We start from the raw sequence: 23,543 nt of genomic DNA on the forward strand, positions 1-23,543 counted from the left end.
CTGACGCAGACTCCTGTCCCTTCTGCCCACCTCTGCTTCACCAACCACAGCCGTCATGAGTCTCCATGACTTGTTCCAACATCCCTTTCCCTGGCCCATCAGCACGAACTGGTTTGAGGTAGTTTGAATGGCCCAAATGATTTGAATGGGCGTTCGGTTGAGTTCAGCTAGATCTGACTCAAAACTGGACAAAAAAGCCCCATGCTGGCTTGATTCCCTAATCTTATACTGGCACGTGTGTTTTGGGTTGGGTTGGGGGTTTATATATAAATCAAAATGTATAATACTTAGACCATCCATTTGACTTCTAGTTAATGACTTGTCTTTTAAAAGGCAAATATATTTTATTTAGAATTATCTACCTTTTTTATTTTTCTTTTCGTATTTTGGCCAGCATTGAAAAAAGCTGATCTGATTTCAGTTGGTTGTTTATCAAAGTCTGTATGATGCACAGGCTTACCTTGAATTCAACCAGCCAGGAGCTGCTCATGTTTGGTGGTGCTTTTTGCTTCGGTGTAAATCAGGAGGAATTTTCTGGTGTAGCGGTTGGCTCCCATCATATTCTGCATTCTGGTGCCGATGGCTTTCAGGTACCCTGACCGATCATGGCCAGGGGTGGATCCCCCTGCACTGCCCGTCCCATCTGGGACACCGCTTGCTTTACACGTCCCATCTTTCTTCTACTTAAAGCTTCTAACCGTGTATTCCCAGAAAGTGACCTCTGACTGTATTTTCTGCTGTCAGGGAGAGAGCATGTGTCATGCCTCAGACCTTACATGGTTTACAAGTATTTCCTTGAAGCTGGTCACCAGCCATCATTGCACTGGAAATGCTGATACTGGATCCTACTGAATGTCATCATTCTAGACTAAGCTTTCCTAATTCACTGAATGGACAGTAGCGATGAAATGAATGCTAAGGGTGCAGAACTGAGAGGTACCTGCCTCTGAGTGTGGTGGGCAGAGGTCAGATCTGTAACGTTAGGACAAGCCATTTGATTCTGTCTCAAGTGTGTCTGAGGTTGAAGTTGCTTCTTTACCTGTGGTTGAGGAAATGTGGATGAGGAACGTTTGTGGAGCACGTCAGGAGTGGAAGCCAGTGTTGGTTTCTCAGGTGTTTGCCACACGCTTTTTTGTGTTTAATTATTTATTTTAATCTTTCCATAGGGTTTGTCTTTACATGATGCGTCACGCAGAGCACTCCTCCCCATATGCTCATTATCTCTTGTCCTAACTAACAGGAGTTGCATAGTGCATTGGACGTATGCTAAATTGGGAGTTTAACTCTATGTTCTCATGTGCAGGATCAGATTTTAGGGAAACAAAACTCTGGCACCCCAGAAGGCCTCTGGAGCGTGAACAACCAGAACTATCTCCTGCCAGATCTCCTCCAGCAAAGCCAAATTTCAGACTCGCCTGTGAACCCACCAAAAGTGCCACTGACTAGCCAGGAACCTCAAAACAAACCTCTGAATAAGGTAAGAGGTAAACTACAGGTTGAATGAGTTTGTACCATCATTTTCCCCAACCGTTAAGAGCTGAGGCTGAGAGCATTTTAACTTCATCTATCCTGCCTTTTTTTATTATGAGATTTTTCACCACATCCCTTCTTTTCCTGAAAAAAATTATCTAGGGGATGGGTAAGAAATCTTGCAATCCCTAACGAGATTTTCTTGTTCCACTTGTTTACCCCCATCTCCCTTGCTGCTCCCTGTTCTTTCCTTCAGTTTTTTCCTCCCCTTTTACCTGAGCTAGAAGGGCTTGTACCCTCAGCTCCTTTACCTGTCACATCAGCAACGCAGCGCTCTCGCCTGCCTCTGTGCGTTGTCCCTGGCTCTCCCCATCCCGGTGCCCGGCGGGGTGGGCAGGGGCTGGGGCAGCGTGACGCAGCAGCCCTGAAGGGACCCCAGCACCGCTGTAGGCACAGGCAGCTCTGGGGGAGAAGTGTGTCCCTGGAGGTGAGTGACAGCTCTGTCAGGGGGTCACATCCTGAACTGCCTTATCTGAGGCACCAGCATCCCCTTGCTGCAAGGGGGTTGGGGCAGATGGGGCAGCGGGGAGTCACGGGCGGGCTGGTCGGAGGAACCGGTGATCTCAGTGCAGTGCAGCCTGGCTGAGCATCCCAGCACAACTGCTCAGGCCACCTGTTACTGAGTTTGTACCGTGGGTCTGCTGCTTTAAGACTCTTCATCATGGCTGAGTGTGCTGCATCCCCATTCTTCTGAACCTCGGAGGCACCCCACTGCTGTGCGCTGCCCGCTCCCCTAGAATGGCCCTCCTGAAGCAGCTCTTGTTTTTCGTTGCAGACCCCGTGCACTGAAAGCACGCCGTCAAAGAGCAGCACCTCGTCTACAACATCGTTTACTTCATTCATAGATCCTAGACTTCTGCCCATCACCCCTCCCACCAGTCCAGTAGGACCTTCCTGTAGCTCTCGTGAGTATGCTTCACCCTTCTCATAAAACGTCACTCCTGGTTTCTTTTTTGGGGGGGAGTGGGGAGGGCCTATTGCTTGGAAATGGAGACTGACAGTAACATCTCCAGAAACCGAACCTGCACATAGCTGTGAATGTTCAATGCACTGCTTCTGCCCTTCTTCCAGATGTGCTCTGCTCTGCTGCTGTGCTACCACAGTGCTTACTCAGGAATGCCTGAGGAATTTTCCAGATGTGTATTTGGTTTTTGGTTTTTTTTCCCCTCTGGCTACATAATGCTCCCAAGGTGTTTTCTCATGCCTCTGGGGTTTCTTTCATTCAGCCATAAACAGGTCAAATGTGAGCTGTAGCCAAATGCTTATGTTTTTCATGATCGCCTGTGTCTTTCATTCTAGCATCCAGTGCAAAGCCTGAGCCTGGCAGGAGAGAAAATGCCAGGAAGGGCTCCGTTGTCAATGTCAACCCGACGAATATCCGCCCGCAGAGCGACAGTCCAGAAATTCGTAAATATAAGAAGAAATTCAACTCGGAGGTCCTTTGTGCTGCGTTGTGGGGTAAGCTCAGAAGTACTTGGGCATGTGTGTGGAGGGAAGGCAGCAGCTGGAGAGGCTGGCAGTATGTGCCAGCCGGATTTCACAGTTGTACTGAGCTTCTCCCATCAGAAAACCCTGGAGCGGATCGCCAAGCAGATACCCGAGTCACTCACGTGGCGCTGCCTTCCTGGTAGAAGGTGGCAAACAGATGACTCACAGTCGCAAAGGATTTTGTGCCTCAGAATGAGAAAATGTTTTGGTTGGGCACCAAACTGAAACTGCGTTCGTTGAAAGAACCAGAAGTTGCAAATGTTTTAGTAGCTTATGCAGCTCATGATGCTTACTCCTGGCTGAGCTGCAGAGCAGTACAGCTGGTCACACTAAGCCCTGACCCAGTGGAAATAATCCAAACCTGAAGCTGTTTGCTCTCGTGTGTGTGAGGTATTCCAAGACTCTGAAGCAGGGCAGGCACCAGTGTTCCCCGAAGCTTGGCTTCCTTAGGTCCTGCTGTCAGTGCTTACTCAGAACCTCGCTGGATCACCCCTTTTACAGGGTTGGCTTCATATAGCGTAAAACCAAGATGAATGTAGTCCTTGTCCCAGTCTCTGGCTAAGCTCTTGACTTATTTTAACCATCTTCCTACTTTGGAAGAACAGATGTATTCTATGGGGCTCACCCAGCCTTTTACTACTACTCAGTTTTTGAGTCTGGAATGGCAAATAAGTCAAGCAGACGCAACATTATCCGAAGGAAATATAGATTTCCAGTTTACAGCTTCACAGATTTTGTGTAATGTGTGTTTGTAGGAGTCCAGGATTTCAAATTAAGAATGGAGCTGTGTGGCAAGGACTGTAGATGTGCCTTGAGGTTGAAGAGCACCAGCTACTTGTCAGAGCATCGCCAGTAGAGGAGGTTGCTTGTTATAGCGGGGTACCTCATGTGGTTTCTTTAGAACCTGCTGATTAGGAAACATAGCTGTCATGCCAGCCGAACATGTTTTTGACATCCTCTGATGTTAGCAATCCACTAAAGCTTTCACTTCCTTGGGAGCAGGTGGATTTCAGAGGGATTTGCTCCTTGAATTTGGCATTTGAAAACATTCTTGCAAAACAGACTTTTCGTAAACACGCACTGTGCTTCCTCATAACAGCAGCCCTTTTTCCCACAAGTTTGGTCCTCCAATGTTTTGAGTGTTGTATTTGGAGAAAGAGGGAAATTTTATTGTTATTTTTGTCTCTTAATTGGTAGACACTTTTAGATCATTTAGTTGGATCTCCTGTGTTGCCAGTGGAGTGGATCTGGACTGGGACTTTTGCAGTGCTCACAGGCACTTCCCAAGGTCACCTGAGGAGCTGGAGTTCACAAAGCATTTTCCTTTTTGTTTACATCAACATTGACCTCAGCGGAACTATCCTTGAATATCCTTCAAGTTACACGGGCATATAAATGTTCTGCTAGGTAAAAACTGTAATGGTGAAATCCTTTTTTCTTCTATTCATTTTTCTGGGAGGTCATCCACAGAGCAACAAAGAAATTATCGGGTACCATTAAGTGAGACTAAATAAGAATCAGCTCTCAAAACAGTGAACACTTGGTGGCCTCTGAATCGTTAGGTGATTTATGCAGGATTTTTTTTCCATGTATCAACAGGAGTAAATTTACTGGTGGGAACAGAGACTGGATTGTGGCTGCTGGACAGAAGTGGGCAAGGCAGAGTTTATTCGCTGATTACAAGGAGGCGATTCCAGCAAATGGATGTTCTGGAAGGACTCAATGTGCTAATTACTATATCAGGTTAGTTCAGTGTCTAAAAGTATCTGACCTGCACTGGGGTTGGAAGCAATTAAAAAGAAGAATTGGGTTATAAACTAGGTTGAGGAATTTACTCTTACAGAAAATCACAGGACAGTTATTCTTGTTAATAGGAAAACTCTCTTGAATTTTTAAACATTTACATTCTCATTTCAGAGAGGCTTTGGGATGTTTCATTACCTGGGTAATGTTTAAAATGGTTTGGGGGAAGTACGAAGTGTTTCATATCCTTAAAATGAACTGGCTCTCAGCAAGTTACAGTTTGTCACTCTTTTTGCTTGTTTCTGTGATGGGTGAGCATTTATCAAAGTGCAATTCTATTAAAATATCATTAAGTAGCCTCAATCTGTGTTCAACAAGATGTACGAGTGGTAACATGAGAGTGGTCTGTACTGTGAAAGCATCAGTAACATTAAATGGAGTAGCACCTCCAACGACTGCTGACAAACAGCTTGGACTCTGCCCTGCAGGGTACTGGGGCCTGTATTCCCCGTGGATGAGAGCGGCCTCAAAGGATGCTTAGTACATAACAAGGTCAGAGATGTAGGTCCAGCAAGGAATTGCAGCTCCTTGTCTTCCGTCCAGACTTCCCATGGTAGATGACGGCAAGAGCTGGACCATGTGGCCAGGTCCAGTTGGTTATGTGACACAGTCCTTCTCTTTAGACCAACCTGTGATCCCAGGCTGATGTTAATCATATGTACTTAAGCACTAAAGTGACAGAAAGACAGACTGAGATGAAAGATGACAAAGTCTTTCTCACCTGGAAAGGCATCCAAAAGAAAATAGCTGCCTTTAATGAAGATAGTCAGTTAATTAGCACTGAATGAGTCATGCAAAATGGCCATTGTAGGCCATGGCTGTGTTCCTTCCTTCACATCAAAGAGTGAATGCCAGATAACGTGATTATTTCTGATAACACATGCCTCTGTAGAGACCTATTCTTTGGCCTGAGGGAAGAATTTTAGTCAGGTGTGAAAAGCTTGCATGCAGCTTGAGTCACGAAGTAATTGCGTGTGCCACAGGCCATAGGGCTGCTGGTGTTCCAGGTGCCTCCTGCGCGTCGCCATCCGCGAGGCACAAACACCCGCTCTACCCAAAGTCACCAAACTGGCTTTTTGTGAGCGTGGGAGCGTTTGTGCTTCAGTGAGTTAAAGCGTTATGTCTGTCTTATCTTGCAAATCCTAGGGAAGAAGAATAAGTTGAGGGTATATTACTTGTCATGGCTGAGAAATAAAATTTTGCGCAATGATCCAGAGGTGGAGAAGCGGCAAGGCTGGGTGTCTGTGGGTGACCTGGAAGGCTGCGTACACTACAAAGTCGGTAAGGACTTTTTGGTTTTTTTTCCTCAGAGAGTTGTTTAATCATCCTTTTGCATTTTGGGACACCAACCTTTTTCTTCAGCTCTGTTTCAGGATTGTATTGGGCTGAATATCTCCGGGTTCTTTCAAACCTCCTTGTTTGACGTGGCAGGTGCTTTGCTCCTGTCATTCCAGGTAGCATCTCTTTTTGCAGCAGTTAGCAGGTGATGTTACGGGTATTCCCTATGATGGCTGAAAGAAGGGAGTGCCAGCCCTGGTCTGTTGTTCAGTTAGTGGTTTAGAAAATCTGTAGTTATTTAAGGTTTTAATTAGGCTGATCTTTTCCACCTCCGTGCTATTCAGCTTCCCTCCTGGCCCGGAGTAACTGCTAAGAAACTGGACTAGTAAAGTACTAGTAAATCACATTTGTGCGATGTCCGTAGGTAGATCAGATTGGATGTGCTACAGATCATTCCTGTCTTGAGATCATAAAAGAACTAAATATACCTTTGTTTAAACTTACACACTGGGAATGGTACTGTAGCAGCTGAAAAGCTGTCTTGCTTTTATTTGGCTTTCAGGCAGTTCATTCTTGAAGGTCAACATCAGTGTTGTGGTAGTTCCTGTCATTTAACTGAGTGAGGGGTGTGATATATAGCACAAATTTTGCTTTGGTGAAAGATGGTATGTGAAAGTGGCACTTTTTTCAAAGTCAAATAGAGAAATGATATAGAGGAATGCAGGAGACGGAGAGGTGGCTGACTCATAAATATTTTGTTTGACTTGTTTTTTTCCTGCTTTTATATCTCATGGTTTTAAAAGTGGCAAGGGTTAAATCCAAGAAAGAATGTGAAACAGATGTGCATTGTTACTTTGTGGTTGGTTATAGCTAGAGCACCCACATATTCCACTTCAGTTGCTCATCTTTGGGTTTGGTGTGGTTTTTTTAAAAAATAAAATAAATAGAAATAGTCATCCTAAAATTAGGCAAACATTTGACAGGAGCTTCCGTGTTTACATACGACAAGCCACTCTTACTTCCTTGACTAAACAGCTGCTGTTGTTTTTCTCTTGGTGAATCTTCTTGTATCTTGACCTTTGGTTTTACAGCCATTTTTCCAGGTAGAAGAGGAAAAGGTTGTACTCTTCCACATTTTAGTGGAGTTTGGTTTGTTGGTTGATTTTTGTGGGTTTGTGGGGTTTTTTTTCTCTGCCTATGTGAGATTTTCCTGACCAGTGTCTTATCCTTAGCCACTCTTCATGCCTCTGCTATACTGTTTGGCTGGTGTGAACTGCTCCTTTTGTAAGCCACAAGGGCTGATGAAGCCCTCCTCCCACAGAAAACAACCCTCACTTCAGTAGTGTAACACCTGCATCTTTTAAAAATCCCTGCCAAGCAGATGCTGAATATGAAATGAAGGGTAGATGCTTTCGGATGCAATACCCTGGTGTTCTGTTTCCAAAGCAAATGCTTGTCTCTGGCAGGGTGAAAACACAATGTACCAAGAAGCCTTAATTTTCAGTGCATGATTCTTCATTTATTCTCGATGGACCCAACATGACCTTAATCATCTTAGAAAAATTACTCATCTCTTAAATGCTTACTCATCTCAGAAACATGGAAGTCCTTTGCCCACGCTAGCACATGGGGATTTAACCCTGTGCATGAACAGTGAAATGAAAATTAATCCTGCAGAGTGTAACAGAATTGTTCAGCTAACAGCACCATTCCTCCCACAGCAGCTTATTCACAACCAGCTATGCTGGGGTGTGTTCACACTTGAAAAATAAAGTAGGTGGGCTTAGCTGCAGGGTCAAGACCTTTTTTCCTGACCAGTAAGATATGTATTATTTGTTTTCATAGGTACATGAAAAGCAATATGTAAAAGTTCTTAACAGTCATCTGGCTTTATTGAGAATAAATGAACTATATGCTTTCAGTCAAGGTATTGTCACTTACACAAAGTGTTAAACACTGATATCCAGAATTCATTAGTCTCCTTTGTTGGGTAATGTCTACCTCTAAAAGCAGTCCGTTGAAATTATTTCATGTGATGAGATGGTCTTGCCAGTGTCTGTCTGGTGCCTAAGGAATTGTTCTTCTTGTATTACAGTAAAATATGAGAGAATCAAATTCCTTGTAATTGCTTTGAAAAACTCAGTGGAGGTTTATGCTTGGGCTCCAAAGCCTTATCACAAATTCATGGCTTTTAAGGTAAGTGAAACTTCACTCTGGTTCAGATGTATTGCTGTCCCTCATCTACTCTTTGCTTTTGTTTTTTGTTGCTTTGTATAACATTCTTTCAAATAAAATGTAGCACGTTTGACATACATTGGAGATGGCAGTCATAAAACCACCACAGTCAGGATTCTGTTAGCTGTGAATAACTTGTTTCAGGGCTGTGCCAAAAAGTACATTTGAGTTCACAAAGTTGATGCTGATTTCCCTCAAAAGAGGAGGAAATTGAACATGAATGGTTTGAACATGAATGGTACTTAGCCTAATTTTCGCCTAGTGCATTTCTATAATCTGGATTTTTTTCAAAATACAACTGAACTCTCCTTGCAACTTGGTGGATGGTGGATATTTAGCTCTATAAATGCAACATACTATTTAACAAAAGTAGCTGTCTAACTTTGGAGTTTTGAAATTTCTTAAGGTCGTATGTGTAGATCTGTAAACCAACAGCTTTATTGTGTTTTACAGTGTATTTTTCCTTTTCCAGTCCTTTACCGCACTTCATCACAAACCGCTGTCAGTTGACCTGACCGTTGAAAATGGACAAAGATTAAAAGTCATATATGGCTCCCTAGTAGGCTTTCATGCTATTGATGTGGACTCTGGATCTGTATATGACCTGTACCTTCCAACACACGTAAGATACTCCAAAAAGTTATGTAAATGCCTCTGTTCTTTGGCCTGTATATGTATGATGATCAGGTTAAGAGTTGTGCTATATTTCAGAAGACAGGGTTAGGAGATAAAATTACTGTATATCAGCTAATAGAAAACCACTTTTCATATACTTTTATAACACTGAAGCTCTGTTAAGAGGCTTTTATCACATTTAGAATAACAGTTTTAATGGCATGATGTCAGAAATCCTGTTGTATGGACAGTGCTATTTTTAATTGATTTATCCGGGAAATTCAGGACTCCTTAAGCAATCAAAGACACAACAATATCTGTGTGAGTTTAGGTGACTTTTACAATCTATCACCATGCTTTTCAATCTTACTAACAAGCTGATTAACCTATTGCTGAATTGGGCTGGAATTTGGCCTGGGTTACAAAAGCCGTTGCCACATATTTTAGTCTCGATCCACTGCAAGCATGTTACCTTTGCACCAGTGAGTGCCTGTAGCTAGAGGATCCAGGTGTACATGTGCACCCGTGAACAATCCCAGTCTCTTCACTGTGGAGCAAAGTTGCATTTCTTTCACGTGATTAAAGATCCAGGCTATGTGTGCAAAATGTGATTTGCCTTTCAGTCACAACTTTGCAGAAACCCAACTTCCAGACTAAATAAATTTGCTGGTTGTCTTACCGTTCAGTTGCCCATGAAATCAGTCCTTAAATCCAAAAGAATTTTTACATTTTCCTCAGGATTTTCCCATTAGATTTGTCAAGAAATTGGCATGAAGGTGTTGATTTCTGGTTGATGCATGCATATTGCATTGTGCATCCATTCATTGAGGTGATGGTGATCGCTAAATTCCTGCTTAAACTCAGATCATGGAAAATTCCCATGCAGAAGTGAATGACTGTCATGGGGCTGCCCAATATGAAGTCTGTGCTATGGTTTAAATCTTTTTTGTTGGTTGGTTCGCTTATTTTTTAGCTGTTCTAGATAGTTGTTCTCAAAGCTGTGAGTACTAAAAGCTAGAGAAACCTGAGGGCTTCGGTTTTCAGCAGGTTCCCAGGGCTCCAGTTTGATGGGAGGCTCCTGGCAAGGAAACTTCTGTGCACACTTGAGAACCTCCCTGAAGTCAACAGCTCTCCCGAGGGGCAGGGGGTTAGCTCATCCGGGTGCCATGGCCTCCCTGCATCCCAAGGCAACATGTCGCGAAGTTACGCTCAGGAGATCTGAAGAAGTCTCATCCCAGATCTGCATGTTGCAGCGTGTGCCTTGAACCCTTTTATTTTTTAACTTCTTCTTCTCCCCTCTCAGCCCCACGTTTTCAAACCCAGTGAAAACCCACACCTCCCGTGCAAGCCACTTGATCCCTTGCTGCCCTGGCAAGTACAGCCTTCAGATGCTGTCAGGCCTGAGCTCCTCATGGACACGGTGTTTGAGGATGGCTGTTAAGCTTTATAAACTTCTCTTCAATTAAAAACTATTAAAAATTTAAAAAAAACAAAACAAAACCAAAATCTTTTCTAGCGGTTCAGAAGAAACCGTTGGATCACCTGATAAAAGCTTGCACTGTTTGTTTCTGTGCTGGGTTTGGTAAGAGACTTCGTATCTGTTTTGTTAGAGGGTTTATTTAATCTGACAATTAATGGCTTTGTTAACCATGCAACATGAAACAGTCACATCAGTTTATAAATCTGAGCGTGGTGCCCGCATGCCATCCCTGGAAGCTGGTTGCTAAGCAAGGTGAATAATGACTTATGAAAAAGATCATTAGCATAATTGCCCAAGATGAGAAAGGCAAAGACAAAAGTGAACCTTCTCAGAGGCTTTAGTTTTTCAACAGGCTGCAGATATAATTATGTACCTGATGAAAGAGATTTCCCAGGTGACTGTCCTGAATATGTGGGGCACCTTTAAGACTGACTCCGCTTGTGTGTGCTCTTCAACCAAAAGTTAGAACGTACTAAAAATATATTTTCCCTTTAGAGTCTTAGACCTGAAATAAATCTGCTGCTACAGTGGCTGTATCTTTTTCAGTATTTTATTATTTTAAAGAACATCTGTTAGAATTGGGTAATTCTCTCAAGGAGCTTTGTGGTGGCAACAGACCCGACGTTAACAGGCTGACTCTAGATACTCTTGCTTTCTGGTAGCCTCTTTTCCTGGTTCCCCATCTCTTTCTTCATCTCTTACCTGCTTCGATCGCTCATGCGAGTACCAAGGCAACGCATTAAAATTGCTCTGCGACTCTGGATCCCCGTTCTAGTGTTACGGATAGTTGTTGCGGAGGCACGGAGTCAAGTGGTTGGCCTGAGTGTGCTCAGTTTGGCAAGTACAGCTTCAGTGCTTCTTTTACTGTTCCTTGTGCCCTTACAGTGTGCATAAATGTATGTGCTTGAAGGAAAAAAAAAAATAATCTGTGTGTTGCTGGCTTGTGCGAATGATGTAAAACTCCAGTCATACGCTTCCTATTAAAATATTAATTCTAGCGCTTTAATTTACTATTTAACATCCTGTTTTGAGTAGTGCTTTAAACAGGGAAGTGTTTTGCTATTGTTTTTTAAAGCTGTCCTCTTTTCCTTTCAAGAATGATTTCATCAAACCCCATCTTCACTGTTGTGTACTTCAGACTTTTTTTTTTCTCCACTTGGGACATGTTGGCTTCTGGGAGAGATTCTAGTGCATTGAACAGCTATTAAAATAATTTGTGTGAGTGACATGCAGCGTTCCTGTGGCATGCAGAAAATGTGTACAGAACAGCGTTTAAATGGGGAACTCTTTTTAGTGAAGGATGTGGGAAGGGTTAGGGTTAGGATGGCTTGTATTTGAAAGGTCCAGGTAGCTTTTCAACTGGCTGTAAATATTGTTATAGCTTGTGAGTGGGGATAGGGAAATAGCATGGAAAGTGAAAGCACTGATTTCCTGGAACGTGAAAGTGTTTGTCCTTCCTCCATCTTCTGAAATAATTGTGAATTCAAATTTGTTTCATCTTTCTTCTACTTAAAGAATGCAATTGTTTTGTGAGTAAGTAAATATTATTGTGTCTCAGCGGCTCCATGGCTTCTTGAAACCAATTAATACCGGTAAATGTATAGTGAAATATGGAACATTGATTTGTTTGCAAACCTACTGTGATATTCAAAGGGGGAGGAGGGGAGAAAGCCTGTTTCAGAGGCTAGCTAGCAAAATACGCAGCCTTCCTGAAAACAGGCGTTTCTTTCACTTTCCATGAGCCATGAGCTAGTTTTTTTTATCGCTCTGCCAAGCTAGTTGGATTGATGTAGTCACTAAAATTCCAGTCCATTTTCTGATATAAATCTTAGTAAAATATGATTCTAGATCCAGGGGACTATTCGCCCACATGCCATTATCATCCTCCCGAATACCAGCGGAATGGAGCTTTTACTCACCTATGAAGATGAAGGCATCTACATTGATATATATGGGCATTTCACAAAGGAGACGGTTTTACAGTGGGGAGAAATGCCAGCATCTGTAGGTAGGTATGAAAAATAGCACTTTATTAAATATAAGACTGCTGCGTGAAGCCTGACTTCTTTATGAGGTTTGTATCCGTATGAAAGGGGTATGGCACATAAAGGAGCTTCTGAGCAAACCAGATGTGTAAACAGATTTATGTATGTTTGTGTTAAGACAGCCAATGATTGCAATAGGGTCTTCACATTTGGATTGTAGCGTTTGTATTCTTGTCGCACTCTTTATGGCATCATACCTTGGCTATACAGCCAGGGTGTATATTCACTGAGGATACAGCTTACTACCAGCTTTCACAGAGAGAATTACGTGACTTACAGGGGCGGGGGGGAAAGGTGCTCTTGTTTCCTACTCCGATTGTTCATAGCCCATAGCATTTTATGTAAAAATTCACAGCTGTGGAGAGGTCAGTTTACTGAAGAGATCTGTAACTGCTGTCAAATGGCCCCTTAATTTTACCACTTTAGATTCATGGAGCTGCCAGCCCAGCGTGTTTCTAATAGATTCTCAGTCTCTCCATGCTTGCGGGTGGCTGTGCAGGAGATTCCGATGGTATTGTAGCCAGGCCAGCTTTTTGTTTCACCTTCCCCAGAGGACTTCAAGTTAACAGTGTGGGGAAAACCAAGAACAAGACAGGCAGATTTTTTGGTTTTACTATTGGTTGCTTTTAATTTCTTTCCTGGTTCACTCCTGGTCTCCTGCATCTTAAAACAAACATACCAACAAACAAAGCCCAAGATGCTTAGGTTGTACAAAAGCATAGTATTTGCTTGGCAGAAACTGGATGCCACAGTGCAAAATCAAGGATGCTCACCTTTCTCCTTTCACTTCCATCTGGGTAGTTTTAGGAAAAGTTAAAATCAGGAGAATAACACCCTTGAGTAAATGCTGGGTTTAACATTTGTAGAGGGTTTCCACAGTATTGAGGGCAAGAAACCCACCTCTGGAACACAAATCGTGACATGACAACTTATCTTTTGCACTTTTTCAATAAAATTCAGCAGCAAAATGGGTTCAGTTTCAACAGGCAGGTAGAAAGTTATGAGCTAACTAGACAGTGTTTCCTTCCCTTCACTGAGCAGCCTTATCCCCAATTCTCAGCCCATATTCAGAGCTACTGAGCATAATTAAAATGTTTCAAGCCCATTCTCCATTTTTCATAGGAATATCTAATGGTCTTTGATATGTTGAAATTTTACATCCCCCTTAGAAACACTGTAAGAAATAGTCAATAACCAAAAAGCAATTAGTCAGCCAAGGTAAGAAGAGCTCTAATGAGAAATACTGAACATAACTGGGAGCTGCACTGACAGATGCTATCTGAAGGAGACTGAAGCTTGCAAGAAGCATGGCGTTATGGGATGCGCTTCCTTAGACATTACTAAAAGTAGCAAGCTTACTAATGTGAATGTTTTCTTTAAACTGTAATGTCTCATCCATCTGATGATGTGCATAGATGGTATATGATTTTCATAACTATTTAAACTCTCCTTTGTTTTCCCACATGTACTTCCATCAGTTAGAACTCGTTTTTCCCTCCCTTGGGAAGAATCAATTTTGAAATCCGTGGATTTATATAAGCATCCTGCAAGAGATTAACCCTAATCCCATGTTTACTACTTTTTAAACCATGGATGTTATTTTAAACTATTACAGGCTTTTCTAGTTGTATTATTACTATAAGCTATGTCCTAAAGAGTCACTGTTACTAGATAGTGTTTCAAAGATGGATGATATATAGGGGACGAGGGGCTTCCTTGCATCCTGCTTTAGAAAGGGGGGATATTGCAAGAAGGGTCACAGATCTATGACTCCTACTTGGAAATTTGCAGTTTGTGTCACTGGGCACTGATTCGTCTCAAAGCTTTTTCACTTACTCTAGACAGAGTTTGCAGGAGTGCCTCAGAAGCACAGCAGAGAGAGCTTGAGTCCTTCTCCCTAGGGCTGTTGAAAGTACTGAATCATCAAACCGACAGATACGAGGGAGAGGTTTGTAAAGCATTCTTGTAGCCTGGAAATCACACTGTCTTGACTTCAGTAAAAACTCCCTTGCGTGTATGCAGCTAGCATTTAAGTGAATAAAACTTCACCACTTTGGACCAGGTGAATATGTGATCTTCTGTGCTAGTTAATTAATTTAAAACAGCCTTCGGTATACTTCTGGCTAGTCATAATACTCTCAATTCCTCAAGGTTGATTACATCTTAATAGAAGGAATGCCATTTGGACGTTTGCCTTTCCATGTGCTCATACAGCTGTTTCTCCTGTTCTTCTGCACACCACGATGATAATCAATTGCATGGAAAGCTATCAGTACAAAATTGCCTACGTGTTTTTGTTACAGTATTTTAGGGCATAAAATAGGAAGAGGATGGAGAAGATGCTTCTGAGGGTGGGTGGCAGCCTGTCTGGTGAATTGTACTGTACAGAAGTTGAAGAGTTTTGTCTATGTGAATAGTTCAGATTTTCTCTGTAGTCAGTCTAGAGAAATGGGCATCACCGTGGGAAGGTGGTGCCCATCCAGGTATAATGAAACATCCTGCTCAGGAGGCAGGGAGGGAGGGAGAGAGATGAAATGGTTTGGATAGTAAGGTTAGGGGAGCTGACTAAACAGCCAGTTCTTTGTAGAACTTCTCCCAGGGCTCAGAAAGCAGGACTGCAGTTTTGTCTGGAAGGAAAGGTGTCTGTCTCCATCCATCCGTCTCACTTGTTTTTTATACTTCTGCAGATTCCAGAACTGAAGGGAGGCAGACTCCAAACAGCCCCTCTCAGTTCTCAGTTGTCATTGGAAAAATTTCCAATACATTAGCTTGAGAACCCTTGCGTTTCTGCTGCTACTGCAGCACTCCTGATATCTCAGAAATTGATTTCTTTGGAACAGAAACTGTCAGTCTTTGTGAGATGTGGTACAAGATTAATTTGACTTCTGACTGGAATCCCATTTCCACTAAAACCAAATTAAACCAACCTCCAATTCAACACACAAACTTTAAACAAAGAGCTGTCTTAACTATTATTTTAATGTTTCCTACTAGCTCCTATTAATTTTCTTGATCCTTTGAAATTCTTGGCCTCAGACAAAAACTTTAACTATTGTAACAGAAGTGTGAATAACTTGTGTTGTTTGCACGGTCAAACTTAGGGGGGGGGAACTTGAAAGTTTCATAAGACATCCCCTTTTCCTGGAATTTCCAGACACATTTCAGACCTCCTAAAGTCTGTATGAGCTCATTTTAAAGTTTTCACTCTGTGTTTCAGAGATAGAAGGGTCTTTTGTTAACTTCAGGGTGCTCTCTAGTCATCCTTTGCTCACTTCTTGATTTCTTTAAACAATTACTTTGAAAGAAAACTTTTGTAGTTGGTGAGAATATCTTGACTACAAAAAATAAAAAATAGTTTGTATTATTATAATTGATGGATTTAGGGCAAGGGTATCTAAATATAGCTTACTCTCATAGTCTTTAAGTTAGAACCTCCGTGACCGATCTGTTAATAAGAAATTGGAGAGAGGAAACTCAAATCCTGTGGGAAATTAAAATTGTAGAAGTACTTTATCTATGTTTAATCTGAAAGATATTTCACATATGGAGGGCTAAATACAAATATAGCTGTAATATTTTCTTTCTATAAAACAGGATTTAAAAAGGGTTTAAGTAACATTAAGTTAATAAGATTGGGGAGCACTTTTGCCCTTTTGTGTGAGTAATGAATCTATGTAATCTTAGAGGGTTGTCACACAACTGGATTTTCCCAGAGTGGGGAACCAATAAAAGTCCTGATTTCCTTTGCCATGTATGTATTAGAAGCAAAAAGGATGTTATGTAGAGAAACAGACGGTATTACCAAGAGGGGGTTGAATCCCTGCCTCAGTGCTCTATCAACACACTCACTGGTTCTTGCAGCGGTTGGTGTCCTGCTCGTGCACAGAGAATGCTGGCTCGTATCTGAAGGGTTCTTGTTAGCCAGGTCTCCTGCACGCTTTTTCTTCAGGAAACAGCAAAAAGCATTCAAACAAGCAGACAGTCACCCCAGATACATTTCCGGGTTGGGTTACCAGTTCTACTGGAATAATTACAAAGGAGTGAATAACAACTTGGAACAGAGCAGCTTTGGAACAGAGGTGCACAGACACATGCATGTTTGGGGGCAGGGGGGGAGGGGAAAAAAAGAAAGACAGTCATAATAAATTTATTCCTAACTTGCTTAGGGTGGTTAGGGAACTGTATGTGTTAGCCCTTTGTCCAGTACAGCCTAACCAAAACATACAGGAGAAGAACACCTGCCTTCCATGGCCAATTCCTTAATTTGTCCATTTGTGAGCTTATTAAGCCTTAGGGGTTTTTTTTCCTTCTTGATTTTGACTCTCTAACCTCTCTCATTTGGTGAAAGTTCTCCGCAGCTGTGACTGGAGAAAGAAAATACCCACTTTTATCCAGGTAACATAAATAATAGCAGTAATACTGTTTAACAGAATTGCACTAGAGAAGTTACCAGCTCCTTCCTCAGCTTTCCTACCCAAAATTGCTTAACTTGGGGGCAGTTAAGTTTTAAAGCATGGGTAACAGGTAGAAGTACATGCAGATAGCTCATCAATCCCTAATCAGTGATCAGCAGCATCCCTGGAGAGCTCAAGGCTGGATTTCAGTGGAAACAAGCCTTGCTACATTACAGGACACTGTTGGTATCTCCGTAGGTTATTTCCATTCCCGATTGTCAACATGTATTCCCTTCCATTTGTCTAAAAATAATCAAACATGCTTTTCCCAAAGAGTGGAGAACCAGTAAAGGTTGTGATTTCATAAAGCATACTGGGTTTGACTGAAGGGCCAAAGCAGGGCTCTGTGGAAGTGTGCTCAGTTTTAAGATCTCTGTGGTCTGCAATAGCTGCTATCTTTTCCTGTCAGCAAAGCCATCAGTGGATATTCTTTTCATGTTTGTGCCCAGCTGCATACTTACCTGAGGCAATTGTCTCAAACGTGTACACAAAAGCAAAATGCAGTAGCTTTTTTGGCATTGAATTTCACCTACGCACATACTGTCTCAAAAAAAAAAAAGAATTCAGTAACGCAGCAAACACTTCGCTTTTACCCTGTGAAACAGAGTTTGATACCGTGACTCAGGCATGCAAAAGTGGGTCAGGCTCTTTTAATTCATGTTCCGTTTGTTCATTTCAAAGTTCTTGGTTTATCTGGAATCAGTTGCCTGGGGAATTTTTGGAGTGTCCATCACTAGAGAGGTCTTTAAGGTCGACTTAGACAAACAACTGTCAGAAGTGATACTGATGTGGCACAGAGATACGGGTGGAAGGTGCACTGAGGTCCTTTCCTGCCCTATTTCTGTAACACTAGTCGGAAAAGCCCAATTTTATGATAGTTTGCTAAAAGCAGGCTGGCTTCTGCTCTCATGCAGAGGTCAATTGGGAATAACTGCTTAGGGCACTGAGCCAGATTCAGCAGATGAGATCAGAAGGGGATTTTTGAAGGGAAACAGTTTTAAAAAAAGAAGAAAGGTTAAGAAGGAACATGAGATGGTAGCAGTACCTGATTTCTGTGGTACCAGTGTCCTTGTCTCATTCAGGGTGTGAGTTTGCTGCTGCTGTAAGACTGAGATCATTAGCTCATGTCAGTGACACTTCGTAGAAGTTAATGGATGCAATATGGCTCAGTTATTTCTTTCACCTTTCCTGTCTCCCTCAACGATTTCCCCTTGGAAGCAGTCACTTCCCTGCGTGGGGGCTCTGCTCAACTTCATGCTAATCCACAGTGTAAACAGGAAATACCAAGTCTCCCCCCCAAGTTTAGAGTGTTGCTCCTAATACTTTCATGATGCTAAGAAACTGATTTTGAGCTCACTTTGCTTACTAACTTTATGGCATATATTCTTTGATGTCCAGGGGGTAACGCTGCTATAAATGGTGTAACAAGAACCACAGCTCATGCACAGCTGTAGGTCTCTTAAGATAGGCAGTAATCGGGGCGAAGCAGGGGAACTTCAGCTAACTGAATAACGTTGTTCCAGCACATTAAGCAATATTGGCACATCAGTGTGAGTCAGTATGTGCCTTTTCTGCTGAGCTACTGTCCAAAGGACTAGAGTGGCTGTCCAAGTCTAGGGTTGCTAGAAACCAGTACAGTCTTGCACTGGGTGTAATATAAACACCCTTATATGTTGCCAGTTGGAAGCATAGGATATTTTTAGCTAAAGCTTGTTGAGGTGGCAAGTGGACTCAAAATGAGTATTCCTAAGTTGCTCGTGGTATAGCAGCTTTTGTTCCAGAATATGACAACTTTATTCTGAGTATCTAATTGGCTCTCCGTTCAGTGCTCCTGCGTGGGAAGATTATCAGGACTCAGTACTGACCTTTGAATTCACAGCCTGTTATCCTTCAAATTAATTTCCATGTATAGATAAATCCTCGTAACTGGACAAGCCCAGAAATGGTATAATGAGGCCTTTTTGTTGGCATGTTATTCCACAGCTGCAATTTGGGAAAGAATGTTTCAATTCTGCTACAAGAATGAGGTTTTGTGCCACTTGCACTTGACTGAAATTTGCCATTGTCAGTTGACAGTTCTCAGTATACAGGCTGGCCAGCAGAGCGCTGGTGGCTGAACTTGGCAGATCTGTGTTATCGTGTTCCTAGTGTAGTACTGCTTGGAGATCAGGTCTCCTCTGAACATAGCAGCAGTGGTCCTGTCATCCAGGGCTTTCTATCCCGGATGACCTAGAGGTTGTACCGGAGCTGAATTAAGCTGTTACTGAGAGCTGCAAGATGCTATCAAACTGAAATCTGCCAAAGGCATGGGCACAGCTGATACAGGCAGCCTACTGACAACTTGAGTGCAGATTTCATGTAGTGGAAAAGATAGGAAGACTTCCGAGTGGATTAGGTCTTTGTTGCCTTTTTTTTTTTTTTTTTTTTTTTTTTTAATTAAATGGCATAACCACAGAATGCTTTCATGCTGTTTGTATATATGCACCTGCCTTGCTGTCCCACCCCCCAAATCCAGTGTGCCCCTTTCTGTTGCGTTCAAAAGCGAAGTTTGAAAAAGTTAATATGATGTCAGTTGTTACCAAAAATAGCAAATGTCTGACTATTGCATCGCTTCTTCAGTTTCTGTGTGGTCTGGGACTGCCTTTGTAGCTACAGCCTGCACATTGCACAGGCGCTGCCCTGGCGCGCATCACGCCGCTGCCACAGTGGCTCAGCAGTGTTGATGGCCGCCTTCCTTGCAGCCTGCCGCAGCAGTGCCCTGTCGTGCAACCTAGGAACTGAAGCGTAAAGAACAGATTGTAAAATGTATTGATTTCAGGTGCTTGATTTTTAGAAAATACCCTCGTCCCTTCTCTTCTTCCACTCAGATGTTCACTGCTCTTTTGCTTTCCAGACAGGATGGTTTCTTCCACTTTCTACATGGTTGGGATACTGGGAAAGAATGTTCTTGCTCTCAGCTCTAGTGGCAGGGAAGCCTTCAGTGCGCACAAAGAATAACTGAAAGGATACTAAACAGATTTAGGGGAAATTTGTAGACTCTGAGGGAACTAAAATCACAACATCGCAGCCAAACCGCATGTTTCCAAGGAGGTATAATATTCATACACTTGTTCTGACAAGAATTACAAAGCAAGGATTCCAAGTTAATATTAAATCAACTGCTAGAAGGATATACAGTCCGTTAGGCATATCGCCTTTATTTTCTGCTGTCCTTGTAAAGTAGAATTGCAGGGCATTGCTTCCTATAGCCATGTGTACTGAAAGTTTAATTTTTAGACTAAAACCTGAACCAACATGGATGGTTTTAAGAAACAGACATTGCTCACACTAATGATGTAGGACAGCCAAGCACTGTCCACTGAAGCTAAAAACCAGTCAAATGCACACATTCTCTCTACATCATTTCAGAGCACCAGAATTCTCAGACTAATGAAATAGCAGTTCATAGTTGAGCAAGAAGAACAATTTCTGAGCATTGACTATCAACAGAGCATAACTAATGTGTTTCTACCTTGGAAGCCCATACATGTACTAATCAGAGTGCTTTCATTGAAACCGTGCCTAATTTGAAATCTGTGGTGCTAACTCCTTCATAACTATTCCAATTTCTCATCTAATTGCCACGTTTAAAGGGAGTAGCCATAAGCTTCCACAGTGCTGGAGTATCTTCTGTTGGTTTTGGAGATATGGCACGTAACCACAGTGATGGGTTGACAATAGCTAAGGACACCAAACTAATCATGCCATAGTATCACGTCAAAAAGTATTTAGGTTTCAGACTGAGCTGAACTCCATAGCACATACAAACCCAAACTCCCAATGGGAGGATATAGAGAAGACAGAGTCGAGGCTTTTCTTGGATGTGTACAGTGAAAGGACGAGAGGCAAAAATGGGCACAAGTTGCATCAAGAGAAATTCCCATTAGGTATTAGGAAGCAATCTTTAACCTTTATGGCAGTGACACATTGCAGCTGGGGCACAGCGAGGTTGTGAAATACCCATCAGAACATGTCTGGACAAGGTCCCGGTAGCCTTGTCTGATTTGGCCCTGCTTCAGGGACAGGGATTAAACAAGATGCCCTTCAGAGGTTTCCCCCAACCTATTGTGATTCTAAAATACGCAATACCAGCATACTTAAGATTTATGTCTAGAGTCCAAAATAAGTCTGAGAGGAGAAACTGAAATTTAGTTGCTGTTCCCAAGGCTTTTTGTGTAAACTTAAAACACAAATAATGCAGAATGTATTGTTATCAAAGAGAAACGCTTCAGATCCATATTAACATAAATGAGGCAAGAATCAGTCTTTTCACCTGCTAAATGGTATCAAATGTATATTTTCTTTTTTTCTCCCCCTTTTAGCTTACCTTCAGTCTAACCAGGTCATGGGCTGGGGAGAGAAGGCGATCGAACTGCGCTCTGTGGACACAGGAAATCTGGAAGGAGTATTCATGCACAAGAAAGCACAGAAGCTAAAATTCCTATGTGAAAGAAATGACAAGGTACAGAGATAAGTACAGTGTGGTGATTTAGCAAAAATGAGCAATAGTTGACTATGGCACTAAAACCATTTAATTTTTTAACTTTATTTTTACATTGGTTATCACTTAGTTATCACTTCCTTATTCAAAGCAAACGTAGTCACTGACCCCACAGAGCACTCATTATGGATATTCCGCACTTTCACACCACCCTGCTTTAGTCAGCCCTGTTATAACTCCTGTTCCACCCAGCCTTACCGGGTATCAGAGGTGACAACAAATACAGGCAGTTCAAAGCAGCCATCATGGAAAAAACCCAGTGCTCTAATATTTGAGATATTGCAGACACTAGAATGTGTATAATCACGTATGATTTGTTGCATGTAGCAGTTCTTGCATGTTCTGTGAAACCTGCTTAGTCCCACTGACATATTTAGAAAACTGGGGCCCCAAAACTGTTTAGATGAATTAATTTAAAATGTTCTCGTGTCTTTCCAAATAGGAAAAGAAATATACCAAAAAAATATATCCCAGTTGTATATATACCACAAGCACAGTTTCACTTTAAAGATTCTCATGGGATTAAAACTGAATTGGGATATAAATATCCTTGTATTTGGGACTGGCATTCTATCAGATTTTTTGTATGAGTAAAAATATTCTCATAAATGTAAACTGACAGTAGCTTCTTTTTTTTTTTTTTTTTCCCCTTCCAAGGTGTTCTTTGCATCTGTACAGTCAGGAGGCAGCAGTCAAATATACTTTATGACTCTTGGTCAAAACGTACTATTCAACTGGTAAATCACAACAAAATGAAGGATGCTTTGAAATTCCCTGTAGGTAGCAGTGTAAAATGCTTGGAGGTAATATACAAAAATTTGCACTTTTTACCTATAAAAATTTTGTCATTATTAACTTTTCAAAATTCATATTCCTTCCATATGGAAAAAATTCCATTTTCCTGTCAGAAGTATCGCAAACATGTTCAGTTTGTCTTCTAAAATCTGTTGCAAACCAAGATTGTATTCACAGCATTGGAGAGAACAACTTTAATGAAGAATGTAGCCAATGCAAGAAGTTCCTGTACTCCGGAGAAGTGTACGCTTTCATTTTCACAGGTGATACAACCCTGTTATCTTGAGCTGAGGTCTCTTTCTTTTTTTGGACAGCAACATCTGTAGGTAGATAGAAAAATACAAACAAGTTGGGCAACAGGTTGGAATCTACTTTGTTTTGAATTGGGGATTGGCTTGTTTGGCATTTTAAGCAAGCTGTTACTGTTTCACCAAGACTCACTTGTCCAAGTCTTAGGATCAGTGGAGGAGCAGCTCTTCGTGACGGGATGCTCGAGGGGTTGTATCCTGTGCTGGGCAGACGGGTGCATTTCACTGCAGAGTTGTAAAAGCAACTACTTCTAGACATGTGCCCCATCTGGTAGATTTTACAGAAGCAGGGAGCAGACTTCATCTTTCTCTCAGGGCTGGATGCCTGAGCCCGTAGACACAGTTACTGTAGAATGTATTTGTAAAAACGGTTTGAATAGTAGTTTGTCAAAATCATCTATGCATAAAGCATTACGGACCTGAACCTGTCACTTTTATTCAGACACGGGACCCAGCTCGTGTGAGCTGATTTAAAGGCACTACCCATGTATATAAGGGCAGAGGATCAGGCACCTTCTTTTCTTCCCTTCTTGGTCTTTCAGCATCAAGTCTTCATGTATTTTTGTGTAAATATAATCTTTCCACAATGGATGTTTAGGATTAACAAATGTATTCTTAATATAGTTATGAAAATATCCAAAGAGTTAATCTATTATAAATAGAAAATATAAATAATTTCAGGTGCTTTCTATACTAATTACGTCTAAATAAAGCTGCATCCATTAGTGTCACTGGTGCCAGTGTTTCTGCATAAACTCTGTTCTCAGGGGCTTGTAACTTGGCCGTAAAACTATACAGATATAATATATATACACTATATATAATCATATACTATGATTAAATTGTAGGGTTTAATGCAATCCTTATTTAGCTGATTTTTGGGTGTGCTTTGAAAATGTAAAGCATCAAATGTAATACAAAAGAGCTCTTTCCAGACATGATACAGTATAGATGACGTTGTAGGCAAAAGTG

The 23,543-nt window shown here is 41.8% G+C and overlaps 1 protein-coding gene across 7 annotated transcripts in view; it reads left to right on the forward strand.

The window, feature by feature from the left end:
- NRK (Nik related kinase) overlaps positions 1-23,307 on the forward strand; it is a 105,775-nt gene extending 82,468 nt beyond the window's left edge. For all 7 annotated transcript variants that reach the window (XM_055817849.1, XM_055817846.1, XM_055817851.1 and 4 more), the window contains 10 exons: positions 1,304-1,477; positions 2,306-2,435; positions 2,830-2,988; positions 4,618-4,761; positions 5,968-6,102; positions 8,195-8,295; positions 8,807-8,956; positions 12,278-12,437; positions 21,290-21,429; positions 22,126-23,307. In XM_055817849.1, the coding sequence (XP_055673824.1) occupies positions 1,304-1,477; positions 2,306-2,435; positions 2,830-2,988; positions 4,618-4,761; positions 5,968-6,102; positions 8,195-8,295; positions 8,807-8,956; positions 12,278-12,437; positions 21,290-21,429; positions 22,126-22,209 (1,377 nt within the window). In that variant the 3' untranslated portion in view covers positions 22,210-23,307. The remainder of the gene's footprint in view (positions 1-1,303; positions 1,478-2,305; positions 2,436-2,829; positions 2,989-4,617; positions 4,762-5,967; positions 6,103-8,194; positions 8,296-8,806; positions 8,957-12,277; positions 12,438-21,289; positions 21,430-22,125) is intronic.
- Positions 23,308-23,543: the final 236 nt, after the last annotated feature.

The sequence above is a fragment of the Falco peregrinus genome, chromosome 13 (genome assembly GCF_023634155.1).
Source record: "Falco peregrinus isolate bFalPer1 chromosome 13, bFalPer1.pri, whole genome shotgun sequence".
Classification (NCBI taxonomy): domain Eukaryota; kingdom Metazoa; phylum Chordata; class Aves; order Falconiformes; family Falconidae; genus Falco; species Falco peregrinus.